This window comes from Melospiza georgiana, chromosome 4 (assembly GCF_028018845.1).
Source record: "Melospiza georgiana isolate bMelGeo1 chromosome 4, bMelGeo1.pri, whole genome shotgun sequence".
Taxonomy (NCBI): Eukaryota; Metazoa; Chordata; class Aves; order Passeriformes; family Passerellidae; genus Melospiza; species Melospiza georgiana.
Window position 1 is genome coordinate 18,931,888 of NC_080433.1, and position 20,093 is coordinate 18,951,980.

The 20,093-nt window shown below is 44.9% G+C and overlaps 1 protein-coding gene across 2 annotated transcripts in view; it reads right to left on the minus strand.

The window, feature by feature from the left end:
• The window catches only part of DGKI (diacylglycerol kinase iota), a 200,668-nt gene extending 180,575 nt beyond the window's left edge, over positions 1 to 20,093 (minus strand). Inside the window, exon 1 of one of the 2 annotated variants that reach the window (XM_058023130.1) lies at positions 19,906 to 20,093. In XM_058023130.1, coding sequence (XP_057879113.1) covers positions 19,906 to 20,093 — 188 coding nt within the window. The remainder of the gene's footprint in view (positions 1 to 19,905) is intronic. The other variant, XM_058023133.1, reaches the window with a different exon arrangement.

A 20,093-nucleotide genomic window follows, 5' to 3' on the forward strand; every position in this document is an offset into this window, starting at 1 on the left:
TGTTCATACATTAGCTAGGAAATATGCTATAATGAATATGATCAATCAGGGTGGAATAAACACCCTGTTGTAAAATTTCACAACACACATCCAGTTAGGGGAAAAGTCCCCCAGATGTGTCCAGCACTGTAATAAAAATGCTTGCTTTCTAATACTTCTAATTTTGTTAAAATTTTTGTTCCCAAGCTGATTTCAGTATCTTGGAGGGCAGGACTAGCCAGAGTACAGCTCATGGCAGTTATAAACTGCTCTTCCCAAAGCATTGCAAAACAGCAGGGTTGGATCCTTGGCCAGCAAATCCTTTGCCTGGGGGCACAAGGGCAGATTGAGGTGAAATGCTGTACACAGGGCTGCTGCATTCATCCAGGAGGAATGAAGGTCAAAGACTTTGGGAGAGAAGAGAGAAATGAAAGGAGAAGGCAGCAGTCAGAGCATCCAAACCTACTGGCACTATACCCACAGAAATCCCCTATAATTGTGGTGAAACCTTCAGCCTGGCTAAAAATCAGAGAAAGCCTCTTGGGTGCCCCAAGCTCATGTGTCCCTGAGCAGGTACTCTGAAAGGACTGCTTCACCTCTACTAACACTTGAAAAATTCACTGTTTAACCTTTTCTCTTGAATTTCTTCTCCTGTGGTAAGAGAACAACCTGTCCTCTGCCACCCCAGTGATGTTGCAGAGATTAATGTACACCTGTACAGGATTTTGAAGACCCAAGAGTTTGTCATTATTCCCCAAAAATGCTTCAGAGAGAGGCTTGTGCTCAGCATGCAGCAGCCAAGAGCAGGGCCAGGGCCAAGGACACCCAACCTCATCTGCCAGCAGCACCCAAGGCAGGAGGCAATGCCAGCAGGAATACCAGGAACACCTGCCATGCAAATCCATGCAATCCCAGCAGGAATGCCAGGAGCACCTGGTATACAAATCCATGCAATCCCAGCAGAAATGCCAGGAGATCTGGCATTCAAGCCCCTGTCTGCAAGCCTGTGCACTCTGGTAAGGATTGCCATGCACTTCAATAAGGGATGCAAGAGCAGCTCTGCTCCAGGGCTCAGCAACCACAACCAAAGAGTTGGTGCTGTTCTTACTCCACTCCAAAAGTCTCAACAAAGACCAGCATCATGGCAATAAGCAAGAGAGCTGGGTCCCCAGAAAAGCTCAGGAGCCCTGTGTTTCCCCTCCCAGAAACAGTCCTTCCTCTCCAGCTCGTAACAGAGGCACCAAGAAGGGCCAGGAGGAGAGAGACAGAAAGAGTTAAGCAAAGGTAACAAGAGCAAGAGAGACAACAAAGCACTGACATCCACACACAGGCCCTCAGGTAGTTTCTTGCCACTGAGTCCATCCCAAGAGCCATTCACAGGACTTTTCCATCCCCTGTCACATGTTAATAATTGCTGTCCATGGCCCTTCTGCCAATACCTGACTGCAGAGGGGTCAGGGCAGCAAGAGCCACACGGAGCCTGCCCAGCTCTGAGGGAACCTGCAGGACAAAGCAGCCAGCACAGACACTCCTGCTGCAGAAACTATTCAGCTTTTTTCAAAACTTTGCTTTTCAAATCAGCAATAGAGATTTGCTTTCAAAGCTTTGCTTTACAAATCACATACAATCAGGAGCATGGAAAACATGTGTGAACTGACCATTTAATGCAGCAGTTCAGATCCTGTCAGCTTGGGCACAAGGATCCTGGCTGCTTGATTTGCTCTCTGTTGAGCAGCCCTCCCAGCTTTATAGCACAGGCAAAAGCTAAGATCATCTATCCTGAAGTATGCTAGCTCCAGGAATCCTGATTTTCTTGACAAAACCTATTCCAAACAGACAAGCCACTAAAATTTGAAGCACCCTCACAAGTGAATATATTAAGTTGCATCAATATTCATTTATCTTCTACATATCACTTCCCTCATACTTATTTTCTAAACTAAGTACAGTGGAACATTCACCCCAAGTATGCATAGTTTTTCATGTTTAAATACACAAAAGAAAGATGCACAGAAATAAACTGTGGAGCTTCACACCTGGAAAAAAACACAGGAGATCTGTTGCTCATTCCAGCATTTCTCTACATGGATGAGATTTCCTTTACAGTGCAGCATCCTGATAGACCTCAGAAACTTAGAGCAATATCCTTTTGCATGCATAATAGTTCCTTCAGTGCATATTCACTTTCATGCAGCCCATCATTCTTTATTTGGAGCTATATTTTTATGCACAAAACAGTAGCTTTCAGAGGAGGCAGGAGTTATTAAAAAGTTCATCTGTTCCAGCTGCTTAATCCTCACTTAAACTCATCATTAATCCTTTTTTTATGACACCATAATTGTCCCTATGGCAACCAATTATGATGTCACAAACAAGATTAGAATTTTAGATAGGGGAACAGAATTAGCTTCTCTGCTATTTGTTTAGGTTCTTAGTGGCTGTCATGCCTGATCAAATCACTGCCCAATGAGTTCAAAACTCTGCTCAATGTCCCACCAACTCAGGGCAAGGCAGACAGAAGCACAGGCATGTGCCCAGTGAAGGATGGGGAGGTGCAGTGCACAGACACTCCCTTCCAGCCCCTCCAGATCACATTCTCAGCTCCTGAAGCAAGAAATCATTGGCAGCTCCAGTGACATTGTCGGTACTCGGCAGTCAGGCTTGTTACAAATGCAATTCATTTTCCTATTAAAGCCTAATCCTTCTTTGGATTCCACTGAATATTCCCCTTCAATGATTTGCTGCAGCAGTGAAGTCCCTGTTAAATACACACAAAACAATCATGTATGGCAAGCAAAGAAAAAGCCCCTGAGCTCACTTATTTCATCATATTTTCTTCTACTTATAAACCAAATAACCACAGCCTGTCATCTTTCTTCCTGCAGAATAATCACAAACACTCTTGAATGCCTGAAGTGATTTACCCTTCTTTAGTCCTTTTTCATTTCATCTATAGCTTTTCAGGCTCCCAACAAATCAAAGGAAGAAAAGAGTAAAACTAATAAAGAGGTCAGATGCCAGCCACCCAGGTGCCATTCAGCACACCATCAACAGCTGGAGGTGTCACATATTCACAATAAAGATGATTTGTCCCCATTCCTTCCCCCCTGCAGGTTTTGTTTGTGCCATTCTGGCGAGGTAAATGAATTAGAGCAACAGCAAATGTTAAGCTAAGAGCAAAGCTCACCAAAAAAGGGACTGTCCCAGGGAATAACATCAGGACCTGCACAGAGGCACCCTCCTCTAACACATGCTCCTTTGAGCAGCCAGGGCTGGCTTTGAACCATTCGACAGCAATCCTGAGACCAGCAGTCATGGGCAATCCGTGCATTTCACTTCCCTGACAATCTATTGTAGCTCACGGAAAACATGACAAACGTGCCCCCCCTAGATGTGCACACCCTAGAGAGGCAAGAGATGTGCTCTCATGGCCTGCACCAGGGCAGAGTCACAGAACAAGGGGCTCCCAGCTGCCCCTGTAGCTGGCAAAGCAGTTCATTTTCAAGATGCAGCTCACAGCAGGCAAAATGGCAACATCTCTATTTGGCTGGAGAGATATTGCAGCACTTTATAAAACTGACACACTTGCCAGCATCCACTAAAAGAAGCCACCACTTCCACTTCAAAGCAGATTTATATCTTGCCAAAAAAAAACCACCCCAAACAGCAACAACATAACTAAAAAAAATTAAAATAAAATAAAATAAAATAAAATAAAATAAAATAAAATAAAATAAAATAACACCAAGCAACCAAAAAAATCCCAAGAAACAAAAAGAAAACCCATCAATTTTTTGCAAGAAAAATTCTGTTTTGCCTTTTTTCAATTTGGAAGCATTTGTCAAACACTAAGAAGAATATACATATATTCACCCTGTTTGTAGGAAGGGTCCACATAAAAACTAATTTTAAGACGGCTTTCCATGGACTGCCTGCAGTCAGTAGAGATGGACTCTTCCAGAGAACAGTTTGGAGGCAGAATTATGTTGGCAAAATGGTCCTCTGGAGAAGACTCCCTCACATGCTAACAACCATTGAGTAGGGGTAGTGTCCCCAGCCTGAAATTATCCTGCAGAAATAATTCCTCCTCTCCTCATACTGACTTTTTCACACATACCAGCACTCACAATTTTTCCAGAGCCAGCAGGGCGTGACACCAACCACTAAGATGTGCATGTGGGGACTGATTCATCACAGCAGAGCCATTAGAAGGAAATGCATTAGCCTTAATGGCAAGAACTGCACATTCACATGGTCTCTTCCCAAGAAAGTTCTTAAATCCTGTGGGAGGCATATGTCTGGAACAGCAAAACCAGTACAAGCAGACACTGTTCTGTGACTGACAATTCAGCAATCCCTTGTCCAGAGACAATTTACTATAACACTGCCTTGCTGTTTCACCTCTCTCTTACATTTGTTTCCAGGCTGCAGTTTCCAACACCCTTCAGCCTTACCCTCCTTCCTTTTCTGCCGCCCAGACCAGCTGGATGGGAGCTGCCCAGGCCAGAGAGCCAAATCTCACAGAAATTTGACTAGTACAAAATTCTGTAGAGCCCAGCACACCGTGGTGCTCAGCAAGCAGAGCATGGTGGGAGAGAGAGATCCCCATCCTGCCAAGATTCTGGAGCCCCCTCCCTGAGAGAGGGTCATTGCTGATCCAGCTGCTCCATGCTGAGAAAGGAGCAGCAGAAATGCCTGAAGACCTCTCCAGGGCAGGAGCCTTTCCAGCTCTAACATCAGACATCACTTTCATACTCTCTGTAGGACAAGAGTTGCTGCCAGTAAGTGACTACTCAGCTTTCTACCGCCCAGTTACTTCCACCAGTAGCTGCAGAGGAAGACTCCCAGATTCAGAACATTCTCAGAAAGAAAAGGGAAAAAACCAACCATTAACCATACACCTGATGTACATTCAGCTTTCAGACATCCCTGGAGAATGACCTTGCTCTTTAGCTGGAAAAATTTGGATGGCCACCCAATATTACTCTGATGACATATTTTAATCATGACATCAAGAAGTTCCTGCTAGCAGTTAGAGGACAATTTATCTTCCATGTTCCTTCAGTCTCTGGGAGCTCAGAAGAGGCTGAGTGCCATAGGGCTGACCAGCTCTAGATATGGTCATTACAACACATTCCTATCATAAAAAATGAATCATGGCCAAGATAGTTTCACAAATGCTACCAAATAACAACTTTGGCCTGCAATCCCATTCATTAGAAAATTCTCATATTTCAGATCAAAACAAAATCACTTTTCTCTTTTGAATCAGAGCGAAAAGAAGAACTCGGGATTATATATATTTTATATATATAATATAAAATATATTAAATATATTATATATAATGTAATATATATTATATATGTTATATATATACATTATATATTTTTATATAATATATATTTATACATTATATATGTTATATATATATAAAATATGAATTATAATTTCAACCATTCTATATTTTACTTACAAGATTAATAGATAAATACATTGGTCATGTTGTGAGTTTTTTTTTTTTTTTTTTTTTAAACAGCATCTTTCCCAGAATAATTTAGTTGGAAAATATTATGTCAAAAATAATTTTACAACGAGAATATTCCCCTGGGAACTTTTAAGCTACCCTTCTCCACCACAGCAGACTGGAACTACAAGTAAATGCATATATTGTGGCACCTTCACAAGTATTACCTGATGCCAAACTTCCTTAGAATGAGCAAAAGGTCATAATTTAAAAAACAAATGTTTTTTCGTACTCTGTTTGAGCAGACTCTTCACAGAATGGCTTTGAAACCTTTCCTGTGTTTCAGCACACACCCCCAGCTCAGGCACATCAGGCAGGAGCCCTGCAGGCTCACCTGGCTGTCCCCAGCACCTCCCTCACTCACTCAGCCACTGACACACACTGCTGTGCCTGCAGCCACCCATCATGAAGATATTTTCACTGGTTCCCATTTATCCTCCTATTATTTGTGGTTGCACACATAATAGGAGCTGCTTTGTCTGCCTGTGTAGTAAATTTGTCTCATTGTCTCACAACCTCGCTGTGAGAAGCTGTTAGGATTGATTCACAATAGGGCCAACATTTCCATCAAGCAAGTATCATGCTCAGCACCTGACAAATTGTGACACTGTTTGCAAAGTGACTGAATCAGGAACAAAAAGCTCCCACGGTGTGTTTGGGTAGGGGTGGCTGGGAATGGGGCTGGGAAAGGGGATCCCATGCAGGAAGCAGGGGCTGCTGTCCAGGCACAGCTGGGACACAGCAGAACCCAGGAGACCCCTGTGATTTCTGGGCATGATGCAGGCAGGAGTGGGCAGGAGAGCTGACCTGCCAGGGAGCTGCCTCCTGAGACAGCAAGCTGTGTCTCCTGCAGGAGAGGAATCCACATCTTTCTCTTTTTCACCCATCAGATCAAAGTGGGTGGAGTTGATTTTGGTGCCCCAGCTTATTTCTTCCTTCTTTTCTTTCTCTCTGTATTTCACATCCTTATTGGCTTCGTTCAAGCTTGGAAAAATTTGTTATAAAGTATTACTCTAAGCACAACTTCCCACCCTTCCTTCCCCTCCTTCTCTCATTTTATAATTGCTGGTGACCCACTGAAAAGCCTATCTTTGGTCATATGGAGGATCCAAAACTCTGAGTGGGTTGAAATAATCAAATCCTTTTTTTATCACCTACAGCTCCCAGCACAAACAGATGGGAGAAGCAGACACATGGAGCAGGCCCACATCCATATCCTTCAGCAGGCAGTCAGGCTCAGCCTTATGACTGATAAGATGCACAGCCACAGAGGATAGCAAAATAACATCACTGGTGGCAGAAAGGAAAGGCCATTTGGTATCTTGGCACTTCACGTGTAAAATGGGGTGATCTCCAATTTTCATGAAGCAAAAGACTTGAGTAATCTTAGGACAAAGGCCAAAGAGTGAAAAGAAAGTGAATTACCTTCTTTTTCTGCTAGGTCAGAGGAGGGGTATAATCAGAGTGTGCTGGAAGCTCTCCCTGCCTCTGTCTCTCCCTGAGCAGAAGGCACTCCCTGCCAATTAGGAAATGAGGAGGAATGAACCCAGCACTTTGAAAGCCATAGGTCAGCTCCTTTTTTCCCTCCATCTCTCTCCCCAAATTACTCATCTGATCTTCTCTTCCCACAGAAGAATTGCACGAGCTGTGAAAGGAGAGGAGCCCCCAGCTCAGCAGCTGTGCCTTACTGGACCAGGTACGAACACAAACACCAAACTCAAAGCCTTTCTTCAGAAAGAAAGGAAATTGGAATTGGAAGAAGCTGTTGTATGGGCAGGAAAATGACAGCTTCAACCCATCCTCTGCTGATGGCAAAATCACATTTCAGTGCTTTCCTTTCTGCACTGAGGAGGTGGGGGTAAGAGGAGGAGAGGGAACTGAGCAATCCAGGGATTAGGGAAAAAAGGGAAAAAATGCCATATTGCCCATCCAAGGGATCAGATTAGGTTTTCCTTTAAAATTCCCTAGTATCTGATCTCTCACATTTTCACCAGACATGAGGTGAAAATTGGAAAGAAGGTATTCCTTCCTCTTGAATAGGTGACTAGAAGATTACATATGAGAAAATAAAATTACTTGTGTGTCATATTAAACATCTCACCCAGTTGCAGCCAGAGATAGCTCAGGTTTGTGTCCTTCATTTAAAAATAAAATAGGAAAAATTTGCAGAATTTACTCCACTCAATCTCTTTTTTGTTTTTAATCACATGTGAGATTTTTCTAAACACATTCTTTAAAAGAGGAGCTCACACAACACTCTCTCTGGGTTTGCCCTGTCCCAGACAGCATTTCTTAGAGTGCTTCTGGCTTGAGACTGCCCAGAGGCTTGGATAAACATGCATAATGCTTGGCTTATGGTGTTGATGGAGTCTGGGGTCTGGAGAGCCCAGGCTGTTCCCAGAAGGAAAGACAAGCAGGGTCTCCTCTGGAAAGCAGGAAAGCTGGAAAGCTGTGCTTCTGCCAGCCCTCCCTTTGGGGGTACCAGAGCTGCCAGACCAGACTGCCTGCAGCCATCCCTGCTGAAGGTTATGGGTTTTGTCCCTCTCAAATGGATTAAGGTTTGATTGGTAAGGGGATTTTTGGGGACAGAGCTGCCACTCCTATGCCACTAGACTGAAGGGGCAGTCGTTTCTAAACACCAGATGTAAAATCTGTGAGGGGGCATCTTAACTGCTTCATTGGCCTCAATCCAGCTCCTAGCTGCCCCAGCATCGCAGCCAGCATTACTCATCCTTCTCTCTGCTGAAAAAGGAGGAACAAAGTGCTGCCAAGACAGAGGCCAAACAACCCAACACTCGGTAATTCTGCTGTTTGCGCTGGAGCACGGCACATTTATCAAACCGTGATATGGTCCATATCACACTCAAGGAAATGAAAAACACTGCTCTGCTGTTTGCTGTCCAGGATGAATCAAGATTCACAAAGCCAAAAGAGAGCCCAGGCAAGCATCACAGCCCTAGCCTGTACCCAACCCATTGGGAGCCTGCTCCAGCACTATTTGTTGTGCATCACTGGGGCTTGTCAGACACCTCTCAGCATTCCTTCAGTACCTGAAAAAGCTGGGAAAAATAAAATCTGAAAAGCTGGAGGGGGATGACTAGTGCCTCTTCATTTTTGCCATAGGTTTGCGTTGCACTGACAGAAAGAAGTCAAAAACCAGTCTCTATTCCAATTACACTATAAAAAAGCATGCAACTCCTCTGCAACACAGCCTAGCACTGCAGGGCTTGGAAACTCCCCACACTGCAACTCTAATGGGGAGAAGGAGGCAGCTCATGAGAAACTTGATGGTAAAGAATCAGTGATAAAGCACTGTGCTATAGAGCTCACACTAACCTTGGAGGCAGGAAAAAACTGTTTGAGCAACCTCAATAACTTAAATCTAACCTTGTGGAATGTGAAACCCAGTGCTCATGTAGCTCTGTGTTCTTTGTTCATTGTACCATGGGCTGCACAGCCCCAGGTATATAAATAACACAGAGCACAGGGGTCTGGGTGAAGGCAGGGCAACAAAGGGAAATTATAGAATTAAAAGGACAGAGAGCAACTAAAAAATATAGAAAGACATGAATTCTCTCATGGTAGACACTGGCCAGGGACAAAACTACCTGCTGCAAAGCCAAATGCAGTGCCCTGCAGGAGAAATGACACTTGCAGCTCTTGGCTACCTGCAGAGACAGAAATGGAGAACAAGGAATAGTTTAAGTTCTTTTCACTTAGAGAAGGCCACCCACAACCAACGTTGTCAGCTGCATCAGTACTGTTGCTAACTCCTTCTTCAATGTCATTTTAAATCAAGCTAAAAGCTGGAGGTGACTACAGTGCCAGAAGCAAGGGTTCCTACAAGCAGCTGGCAAGGCGCTGGTGGTGGATATCCCTTGAGGCAGTAGCATCAAAGGCACTTATCTGTTGTTTCCTATCTGCACCAGGGTTTTTAAAATGCGAATTCTCTCAGTGTCTCAACTTACAAGTAACCTCAAAATTCATAATGAAACTTTATTCACATCTTTGGCATTTCACTTACTTTCACGACAGAGTCCATTGCCCTCTGGGGCTCCATCTCAAGCCCACAGATCAGGCTAACATCAGCAATTAGTAATGAGGGACCTGGCCTGGCATGCACCTTCCCATGGCATTTCACTGCCTTCAGAGCACCTGCAGGATGCAGTGCTCCAGGAGGAATGAACCTTGGTGTGTTTTCACAACAAAAGGATACACTCCTGGGATCACTCACTAATTGGATAAAAGCATCAGAACTACCCCATTGCCATCCCTAGAGGAAACTCATTAGCAACCTAATGAAATAAAGTGATGACAGGAAGGTATTTTCTCATCATCTTTTAATGCCAACAGGCTTTAAAGCTATTTTGCTTCCTCATCCCCGCCTATGGTGCCCAGAAACCCCATGGCACCTCTCAGAGCATCACAGGCAGTCCCCTCTCCTGCATATTACACAACATCAGGGAGCAGTTTCAGAGCACAGAGGGATTCTAGGGTGTTCGACTCACCATCTTTGATGAATCTGTGCAATTGAAGCCTAATCCCTGCTCCACTTGGAAAATGCTCCCCAGTGGGTCAAGCTTCCTGATGAGTCATACAATTTAGAAGAAATATAACCTCACTACTGAGGACTTTGCTGTTTGGTTTTATGACAGGCAAAACTCATGAACATTTGAAAGAAATGAGAAATATTGAAACAAATTTTACAATTTTGAAATCCTTTGAAGTTGGCAAAATTACAAATATTGAAGCGAGTTCTACATAAGCGTAGTGCTTCTAATAATTATGTCTGTATTAAACATTATAATTTTTTACTCCTTCTCTAAAAAGCATCAGCTCATACCCCCAAACACTTCTGTATCATATAGCCTTAATATGCACATATTTTAGATGTACATATTAAACACAAACTCCTTAGTAACAGCGAGGGAGGAATGGATAATTTTGAATAAATCTGAAAAGGATATTAGAAAGCAAGACAAAGTATTTGCCCACCACATTTCCACTACCCACACCTCTGACCACTAAACACCTTCCCCCAAGTCCCTGGGCATTGAAGAAGAGCCCACATCTCTCCTCCAAGAGTTCTTGCACGGAGTCAGACCACCAAAAGCACCAAAATCATTTATCTGTGCAATGCATCTGTGGCCCAGCTGGGGTTACAGGGCTGCCAGCTGCACCACTGCCCATCAGTGACCTCCTTGCTGATGCTGCACACCTCATTGGCAGCCCAAGGGAAGGGCATCCTCATCTTCACATCCCTCTTGTTTAGCCACAGGGGGAGAAATGAAGTGTTCAATTATACCTCAATCTTGAGTACAATTAGACACCTCCCTTCTCTCTGACTGCCTGGCCATTTGTCTACAGCAATGGAATTAGTGTCAGGTAGGGCTGGTGAGCTGCAAATCTTTATATGTAGACTTTAATGTTATAACTCCATTCCCCACCCCACCCAAAAAAAAGAAAAAAAATTGCACGAAACCAAATCATGAAACAGCGCTTTCCCATTAGGAACTGTAAGTTTTGAACCTATCTAAGCTTTCAAACAGCTGTTAAATGGAAAGGGATGCTGGCAGTGCCATTCAGAGCTGCGTTGGAATGGAAATCCAGAACGGAAAGGTTCACGACCTCATTACCAAGGTTTTCCTAGCACAAGTGTTTCAAACTACCAAAGTTCCTCAAAAATGCAGTATAGATAGGTATTGGGAAATACCTATCAGGCTCAATTCCAGAGCACAGGTAAGGTCAGCCCTACACCAGCTTTCTTTGTCATGGACACATTATTTATTGATCATTCATTCCTCAGAAACATCTAGCAAATCCTTCCCTTTCCCCTCAGCCTCTTCCCCAACTTTATGCTGAGCCATTTCACTAAATTAACTGAAGGTGTTGAGACATTCAGAAGAAGAATTAGTGCCCTGTGCCAGCCTCAGGCTACAGAAGATCTTTAAAAAGGAACCCTCCCACTCGCTCAATGAAATAAGTCAGAAGCAAAACTTCATAGAATCAAAGAATGCTTTGGTTTGAAAAGGATCTTACAAATCATCCTGATCCAACACCCCATCCATGGGCTGAGACAATTTCCACTGTCCCAGGTTGCTCAGAGCTCCTTCCAACCTGGCCTTGGACACTTCCAGAGATGGGGCATGCACAGCTTCTCTGGGCAACCTGTGCCAGTGCCCCACCACCCTCATGGGAAAGAGTTTCTTCCTAATATCTAATCTAAACCCATCCTTTTTCTGCTTAAAGCCATTATCCCTTGTTCTGTCACTACATGCCTTTGTAAAAAGTTCCTCTCCAGCTTTTCTGTTGGCCCCTTTTAGATATATTTGGGTATATTATACTCCAAGCAAGATCAAATTATAATATTCATGCACAGCTGTCCTCTGCCTCTCCCCCAGCCTTCAGGTTTTCTCTGTAAGTTGCAGTTTCAATCCTTTTCTCTTCCAGTCTCTTTTTGGCCTGGATGAGAGGTTCTTGCTCTAAGTGCTAGGGTTGAAGATCTGTTCCCACTTTGTCCCACAGACTCCATCTGCACTCTAAAATAACTCTCTGTGTTCCTTTCCCTCTGTTTCTCAAAGTGCACCTACAAAAATTCAGGCTGCCTTTGTCATTGATTGTCACAGATTACAGCCCAACAGGTGGAAAAAGCTGAGACAACATCCAATGGACAAGAATTACACTTTTAATTTGAGGTAAGGCTCTGACCAGCACACTAGATTTTTTTTTGGAGTCAAAAACCAAGCAGCCTCTTCCTTGACACTACTTTGTCTCCTACTTTGTTTGTGGATCTCTTCTGCAGACTCAGATGGGGGACTGTGGTCTTTTGTAAGAGAAAAAATTCTGGTGAAATTTAAGGTAGAAATACCTCTTTTTTTCCTAACCAGAGTCATCCCAAGCCCAGTGTTTTCCTCAGAGACCAATTCAAGCGCTGACTGGAGTAGCCTGTGCCAGTATGTGGCACACATTAGACAAGGTGGTGCTGGTGTGAGGACTGCACACATCTTTATCTCCATGGACAAAATCCTCCCTGAATTCCTTTCTAGGCAAAACACAAAAGACAAGTTTCCAGGTAGAAAAACAAAAGCCTTTAGGAGCTGGCTGAGAGGCAATCAGCTTTCCTGCTCACAAAGTGCGCTGCATGTGCCTCAGCAAGAGCCTCACCAGGAGCTCAGCATCCCCAGAGAAAGGGCAAAGGGAGAATCCGGGGGCTGGCACAACATGGCACCAGGGAAGGAGCTGCACATCCACACCAGGAGACACAGGGAAACAGAAAGGACAAGCACTGTATAGACAGAAATGACAAGTGAAACCAGAGAGATGTGGGGCCTTTTAAAGGGAGAGAAATGAAAACCTGGGACACAGCTCTTGGCACTGCCCTTTCCATCAGACCTATGGCCTTTGCCATGAGCAAGCACATCAACGTTTTGCATGCATAAATATGCATTACCTTAGAGAAAGGGACAGAAAAAGGCTGAAAACTCACACACCATACATTGGAATTAGCAACATAATGACAACATAAGGTTGTTGCTGTTATGTTGTCATTTATCCTTCATCTTTGTCCCTGGATATTTATACAGAGCATGCACCAAGGCCCACAAGCACACAGCACACTGTGGTGTGTATTTCTCAGCCCACAGAGGGCCCAGCAGGTTTTGGTGAAAGCACAGATGGTTTTCCCACATGATTGCAACTTCTAAAACACACAGCAAAATCTTTCATGTTCATGTCCTACCATAAAACCTTCTTCACCCTGAAGGGACATCACTTTAGCCACACACAGCCCCCAAATACCCAGCACTAACGCACACAGAGACCCCTGCAGTCTCCCTACACACACATGGGCTTCCCTAGAGATGCTCTCAACACTTTTTTTTTCAGATATACCCCATCCCACGCCACTTTCCTTTGATAAGGGCAACAAATCATAGAATCATTCAAAACCTAAAAGAAGCAGGAGAAAAAAATGCCCCCAGACCAACACTGGACACGTGGGTGAACATGTACTCATATGCTTGAGTTCATGCATTACTTCCACTCACAAAGAGATTTTAAAGAACCAAAACAAGAACTTTGGAAAGCGAGACAATAGAAGAGCTCCAAATTTCTGCATACATTGTATTCCAAGGCAAAGTTTTTCACTGACAGTTCTGTAACTGGAAGTGGATACAAAGATGTGAGGCTGCCACTCCTGACTTTTTATTATTGTTATTCTTTCCCCCATTCTTCCTTTCTTTAACATTTGTGAAATCTTTTGTCTGACTGTGACGTGTGTATCTCATGCTGCATGTACCACAAAGCAACAGAAAGAGCACAGGAGATTGTTGCCTATCCACATCTCCTTCACAAAACCTCAGCCAAGCTGCCAATTAATTTTTTTTAAAAATTTAAAAAAACAAACACCCAAACAATTAAAAAAATAACCAAACAGAGCTATCAAAAGTCTGGTGAGGCTTCAAGAAGATCATTTCAGCCCCATGGCTGACCCAGGAGAGAAGAAGTGGCTACCTGCTCGTTTATTCCAAAGGACTAGAGAGAACAAAATCGGTTTTCCACTTCATCAAAGTTATGTGGCACCTGATTCAGCACTTTTCACACGATGAAATTTTCCACCTGCAGGGCAATCTGAGTGTACAGGTCCGTGCCTGTGCTACACAACAGCTTCATTATGTGCCCACAGAGGCTCACCCTTTCGGATCACTGGTGCACTTATCTCATTTTGACTATGTACATAATTCCATTGCAGCTCATGTGTCATTTCAGTCAGTCACCACCCACAGCACCTCTTTTGTGAGGTGCTGCTAAGCCCAGATACAGAAGGGAGAAGGTCAGACACACTTTAAATTCAAAGAGAATCCCTTCACTTTGTGCTGCATAGAGAGACATTGATGGCCAGACTGGCAGCCTCATCTCAATGTCAGGAGAGAGCCTTAAATGTCAACTTGATTTTCCCATGGTAGCATTCTTCTTTCTGACTATCCTAGCATTTTTCTGCATTTTGCTGCAGCACAGAGCTTCCACCTCAAAGCTTTATAAATCAAATGGCTTCACGAAGGCCCCCTCATGTACCAAAAACATCCAGTCATCTACTTTGGGTGGAAACGGCAAAATGGTGATGAAAGTCTTGGGTGACAAAGTAAATCGAGTTACTGTTGCACGAGTGGGTGGTAAGAAGACTGCACAGTCCCTGCCCACAACTCCTAACAAAGACAGTTGCATGCAGATCCTCTGAGATTAGGCCAGAGAGTGAGAATTATTTCCTTGACATTTGGTAAAAAATAAAAACCCATCCATCATTTTCATGCAGAGTAGCTGCACTCATTTATAGCATTAGAATGAGTTAATATTCAAAGAAACTTAGGTAAAATAAAACAACACAATCAAAAGATCAAAGGCTTGTGTTGGATGTTTTCATTTTTACAAATGTCACTCAGCTTAAGTTATAAATAATACTTCACAGTACACTAGTGAATGCTGTCACATTTCATAAAACAATTAAGCCTTAGTAATAGGAAACACATCTATTATCCTGTCTATATTTAATATTTACTGAGGAGTGATGCGTGTCTTATGACTGTTATCATGTCTGAAAACAAAAGAACACAAATAATGAGGATGTTTTCAAATTTACATTTCTACTTTGGTCCCCATCTGTAGTCTCAGGTACTTAAATGCTCATCAACAGTGACAGGGTTTGTGTAATAAGGATTTCCCAGAATTTCCTTGCCATAACTTTTCCCCCTTCAAAAGCAGTGATAAAACCTGCTCTAATTATAACTGCTGTGCCAGGGCAGGCAAGCAGTTCCTGCTGATGCTGCAGGGGGAGAGGCCAGCTCCATTCTTGCCTTCTGCTGGCAGAGGAAGGGTCAGGAAAGCACACAAGGCACATCCCAAACAGATCCATTTGGCACGAGGGGCAGAAACTCCAGCCAGGAGAACCCAAACGCCCTCCTTGAGGTGCTCTCACAGCGACTCTTTGCTCCAGGAGGGCAGCTGGGTGCCCAGGGGACTCGGGCAGCCAAGGAAAGAGCACCTCCAACCTCTCCATCACCAAAAGGGCCATGCATGGCTCCCTGCTGGAATCCCCTGTCTGGCCAAGGGCACGGCAGCAGCACGGAGCTGCCAGGTAGCAGCACAGGACTCTGAGGTGTTCATTAATTACAGCCCCACATTTGGAAACTCCTGGCTCAGGGAGGAGCAAAACCTCAAAAGCCTGCCACCCACTGCCTCAGTCAGGAGTTCTCAGCCTGGTCAAAATGAAACTGCGTTTCTCTAGGAAAACTGTTCTCTGGTGACAGGTGTTTGCCAAGCATCACCTGAGCTCTCACAAGACGGACATTAAAAATTACAACTTCAGTTTTATTTACAATGCCACTAATCAAGATTCCCTGAAATTCTAGATAATAATTAATTAAGAAATTAAAAACCATTTGCACTATTGATTGTTTCAGTTGGCTTGCCTTGTTTTGATTTTTAGGGATGATCTTTTGTTTGGTTGGGGTTTTTATTCATTTATTTATTACTTTTACTATTTCTCTAAGCTTAATTAAATGACAGGACTGCATTTCAGATTAGATTTTGGAGGTGCAAATACCTGCAGAAGACTGCCAGATAATGCTTTATTTTCCAGGTTTCCTCCTACCTTAGCTTTTTATTGTATATTCTTACTAAGCACCTATCCTTGGTACAATCTGAATTTCTCTTTATATCACAACTTACTTCAGGAAAGCAACTTTAACTCCTACTTAATCTAAAAGACACCAGAATGTCCCTCACAAACTTTGCAATGACAAAATAACAAAAATTAAAGGGAAAAAATATTACCTCGCAGCTTTCTGTTCCAATGTCTTGTAAGTAATCTGCTGGGTATAGAAATGTATGGGGTAAATACTCTTCTGAGAACCAAACTGTTAAAAGCATTTCTCTCAGGCAGATGTGCACATTTAATTCACTTTTCAGTTTTCATTTGCCAATCTTTTAACAGCGGGGCAGGAAACTGAACTTTTGGTTTTATCAGTTTATAAAAAAAAAATAAAGAAAAAAAGTTTTTCATTCTGTAAGCCAACGTGTCAGATTTTCAGCAGAAGAGCCAAAACATCGTTAAGATATTTAACTCCTTATGTGCAGGGTAAAACATAAATCAGGGCTAAGAATTGCTGCTTAGCTGCTGGCATCCTGATGTCAGCATCCAGCCATGGAGTGAATGGTTTAAGAGATGAAAAGGGAGATTTGAGAGATGAAAAGGGAGATTGCTACCTGAAAAAGGAGATTTGTGTGGCTGTCACTCTCTTTGGAAGGCGACGGGGGCTGCAAGGGACTCAAGGTTCTGTTTGCAGTCCCCATCCCGTCCTGCCCCACCCCTTCCCTGTGTCCCGGCGGCTGCCCCGGCTGATCCCAGGAGAAGGAAGATGCACTCAAGGGATCTTCCAGCCATGGACACGGGAGCAGCCACACTCCAAAGTGCTCTGAATCCATCAGGTCCCACTCAGGCAGGGACAGTGGCACATCCCCCACCGTGTGTGTGTCCCCAATTCCAGCACAGTGCTGGGGACAGAGCACAGCAAGCACGGATCAGCTCCCAGCGGATCGGACAGGACAGCGAGCCCTGCCGAGTGCCAGCTGCAAGGTGGGTACGTCTGGGAGCATGGGAGCAAGGCCACGGGCATTGTCAGGCTCCCCACCTAGCATACCTGTGCTATTTACAGCAAGTTTTTCCTCCTGCTGGCTTGACTGGGGGGACAAACACGCCCACGTTGGTGTTTGCTACACAAAATCGTGACGTGTTTAATACAGCGGTTTCAGGCTACAGGGCACATCGGTACAAAACATTGATTTTTGAACATGTTACTCATAGTTTTGGTGCCATTTGAGAGAAACTAACAAGTTCTTTTTAAGCAACAGCAATATCAGCTAATTAGAGATGTGTTACATTGAGGATATTTGCTGTTCAACAACAAATTAAAAGCGAAGATAATACTTTAAGCCCAGACTCAGGCAAACTGCAGTTCAATAACGTTGTCACAGCAGAAGTTTTTCTCCTTTTTTTCCCCTGTAACAATTCCCTGACCTCCCATTTCACTCCTTCAACTGCCACCAACAGTTTTATTCTTTTACGTGCATTTTCATGCACCTTTATTATTTTAAGCAAGTTGCAACTGTTGGGGTTTTTTATTCCTGAATGTATAAAAACAGCTCTACAGGTGTGTATGGCAATGTAATGCACCTGCATAGAGCCCTCAATGAGCTGTTTGAAAGGCTCTGTGAAGCCTTGAATAATTTCTATTGTGCCAGTGGGTAAGGGAGTCCAAGTGCCAATGTAAATAGGTTTTCCTGGACGTAACATAGCCATTTACATTAACAAATGTATTTCAGCACCATAAATTACTGAGGGAAATGGTAGCAATTTAAAGAGACTGGGGTTACAGGGTGTGGAGAACTCAGTGGAGGTCCTCTGTGGAAGTTTTATACTCTTCTATCTATCCAGATTGTTCTCATTATGGATAAATGATAAAGTGAATATTATCTGTAGGAAACCAGCCATAAACGAGGAAAAGGTGTGGAAATCCACGGGTGAAAAGAAAATTTACTTTCTTGCACGTATCTTAAGTCAAGTAGAATGAGTGATAGGCATCAAGAGGTGCTTAAGAAAAGGCTTTGATATCTGAAAGTTCAGGACTTGTTATATGCTTGCATAGATGAAGGAGAGGAGAAGGACGAAAAAATCCCTACATTTCCCTTAAAAGCATCTAACATTAAACCCTTACAAATACTGACCATGCAGCAAACTTAAAGAATACCCACAACTTTAACACACTTCTCAACAATCTAAACAGCAGAACATTAGAAACAGATTTCACTATCTTCTCTTCCCTACCCATGCCATCCCCCAAAAAAGCCACTAAGAAGACTTATTGCAAACTCCTTCCTTTCTGTCCCAAGAGCAAACACAAGAGCAAACCTGTTTTGTTAGCAGCCACCTTATTTCAGCACCTCAGACTTTGCCTTTACCTGCAAGGGATTTGCCCCTAAATGGCACAAGCTAAGAAAACTGTCAGGGTAGAGATGCAAAAGCACCCAGAGATGGCTGATGCAATGTTTGTTTCAGAGGTATCCACTAAGTTTTCATTCTCACATCGCTCACCTGACTGAGTCCAGGATGAATCATCCCAAACTTCACTCTCACTGCTGGGACCATCAGCCCTGCTGGGGAAAGCCTCTCTGCACACATCAGGTATTATATAAAACTCAGCTAGGAAGAGTGTTTAATTACATCATCTGTAAGCCCTGCCACATGCAGAGCTTAGACCAGCTCCTAAGTTATCCCAGCTGTAAACTGGCAGCGCATTGAGCATCCCCATGGCTGGGGAGAGCCTTCAGCTAACTTACCCGGGGCTAGAGACTCTTTCCTTGCAGAGACCAGTAACAGCTCTGTGTTTTCTGCCCTGCCAGCTGAGAGGGCTCATCCCTGAGCACACTAGAACATTAGTTACTGATGGCGTGCTGCCTCCACAGGGGCTCTGCAACCAGAATTAGGTAACACTCAAAAACTTTTTGGCACGGACCTTCTCAGCCAGCAATCCTTTTGGGCGGATGCTGCCAATTAGCAGCTCCTAGCTGGGAACAGAGGAGCAGACCAGCCCCACCGACGCAGGTGTATTTACAGGAGGAACAAAAACATTTATTTGCCATCAGACACGTGAGGCAAAAGCACAGCCATGACAAGAGAAGACCGTGATTATGGAAGCACCGTCCTGCTCAGGCCCCAGCGGGGCATGTGGCACCCGGGGGCTGTCACTGGTGGCCCCCAGCCCGCAGCCACGCCTGGGCACAGCACCCCCCTATCTTGTCTTATTTTATCAGCCCCCCTATCTTATCTTATCAGCCGCCGGGGCTTACGCAACGGCGGCGGGCGCGGGTGGGAGCGGGCAGGGAGGGGACACCGCGCTCCGGGAGAATCCCCACAGCCAAACCCCGCGGGGAGCAGCGCTGCCGCCGGAAGGGCTTTTCCCATCCCCTTGAGGAGCGTTTGGAGGCGCCGGGATCACGGGCGGCTGTGTTCCCACTGAAAAGGGCAAGCTCTAATCCCCAGCCAGCCGGGCAGGAGCCCCGCTCTGGCTCGGAGTAACTCCGAACTTCACCCGCGTTCCCCGTCTCGCTCCCCATCTCCCCTGGCGCTGCCGCTACCCCGAACCCGGCGGCAGCAGCAGGGCTGGGAGCAGCTCGCTCTCTGCCTTAAGGTCTGGGAGAGCTCTTTCAGACTTCGGGATGAAGAAGGAGCCCCGTAGGTGTCAGGCGGGTCCGGCGGTGCCGCGGCCAGGCAGCGGCGAGAGGGCAGCGCCGCCGGACCCTCGGGCCGCCTCCCCAGGCAGCGAGAGGCGCCCGGCCGGCCGGCACCCACCTGTAGGACACCTGCTTCCTGAAGGTGAGGCTGCGCAGCTTCTCCTCCAGCGACTCGTCCGCCGCCGACAGCCCCTGCTCCTCCGGGATCCCGGCGGCGCCCGCCGCCTCCCCGCCGCCCTCGGCGCCCCGGCAGCCGCCGCCGCCCGCCGCCCCCGTCTCCTCCCCGCCGGCCGCGGGGGGGTTCAT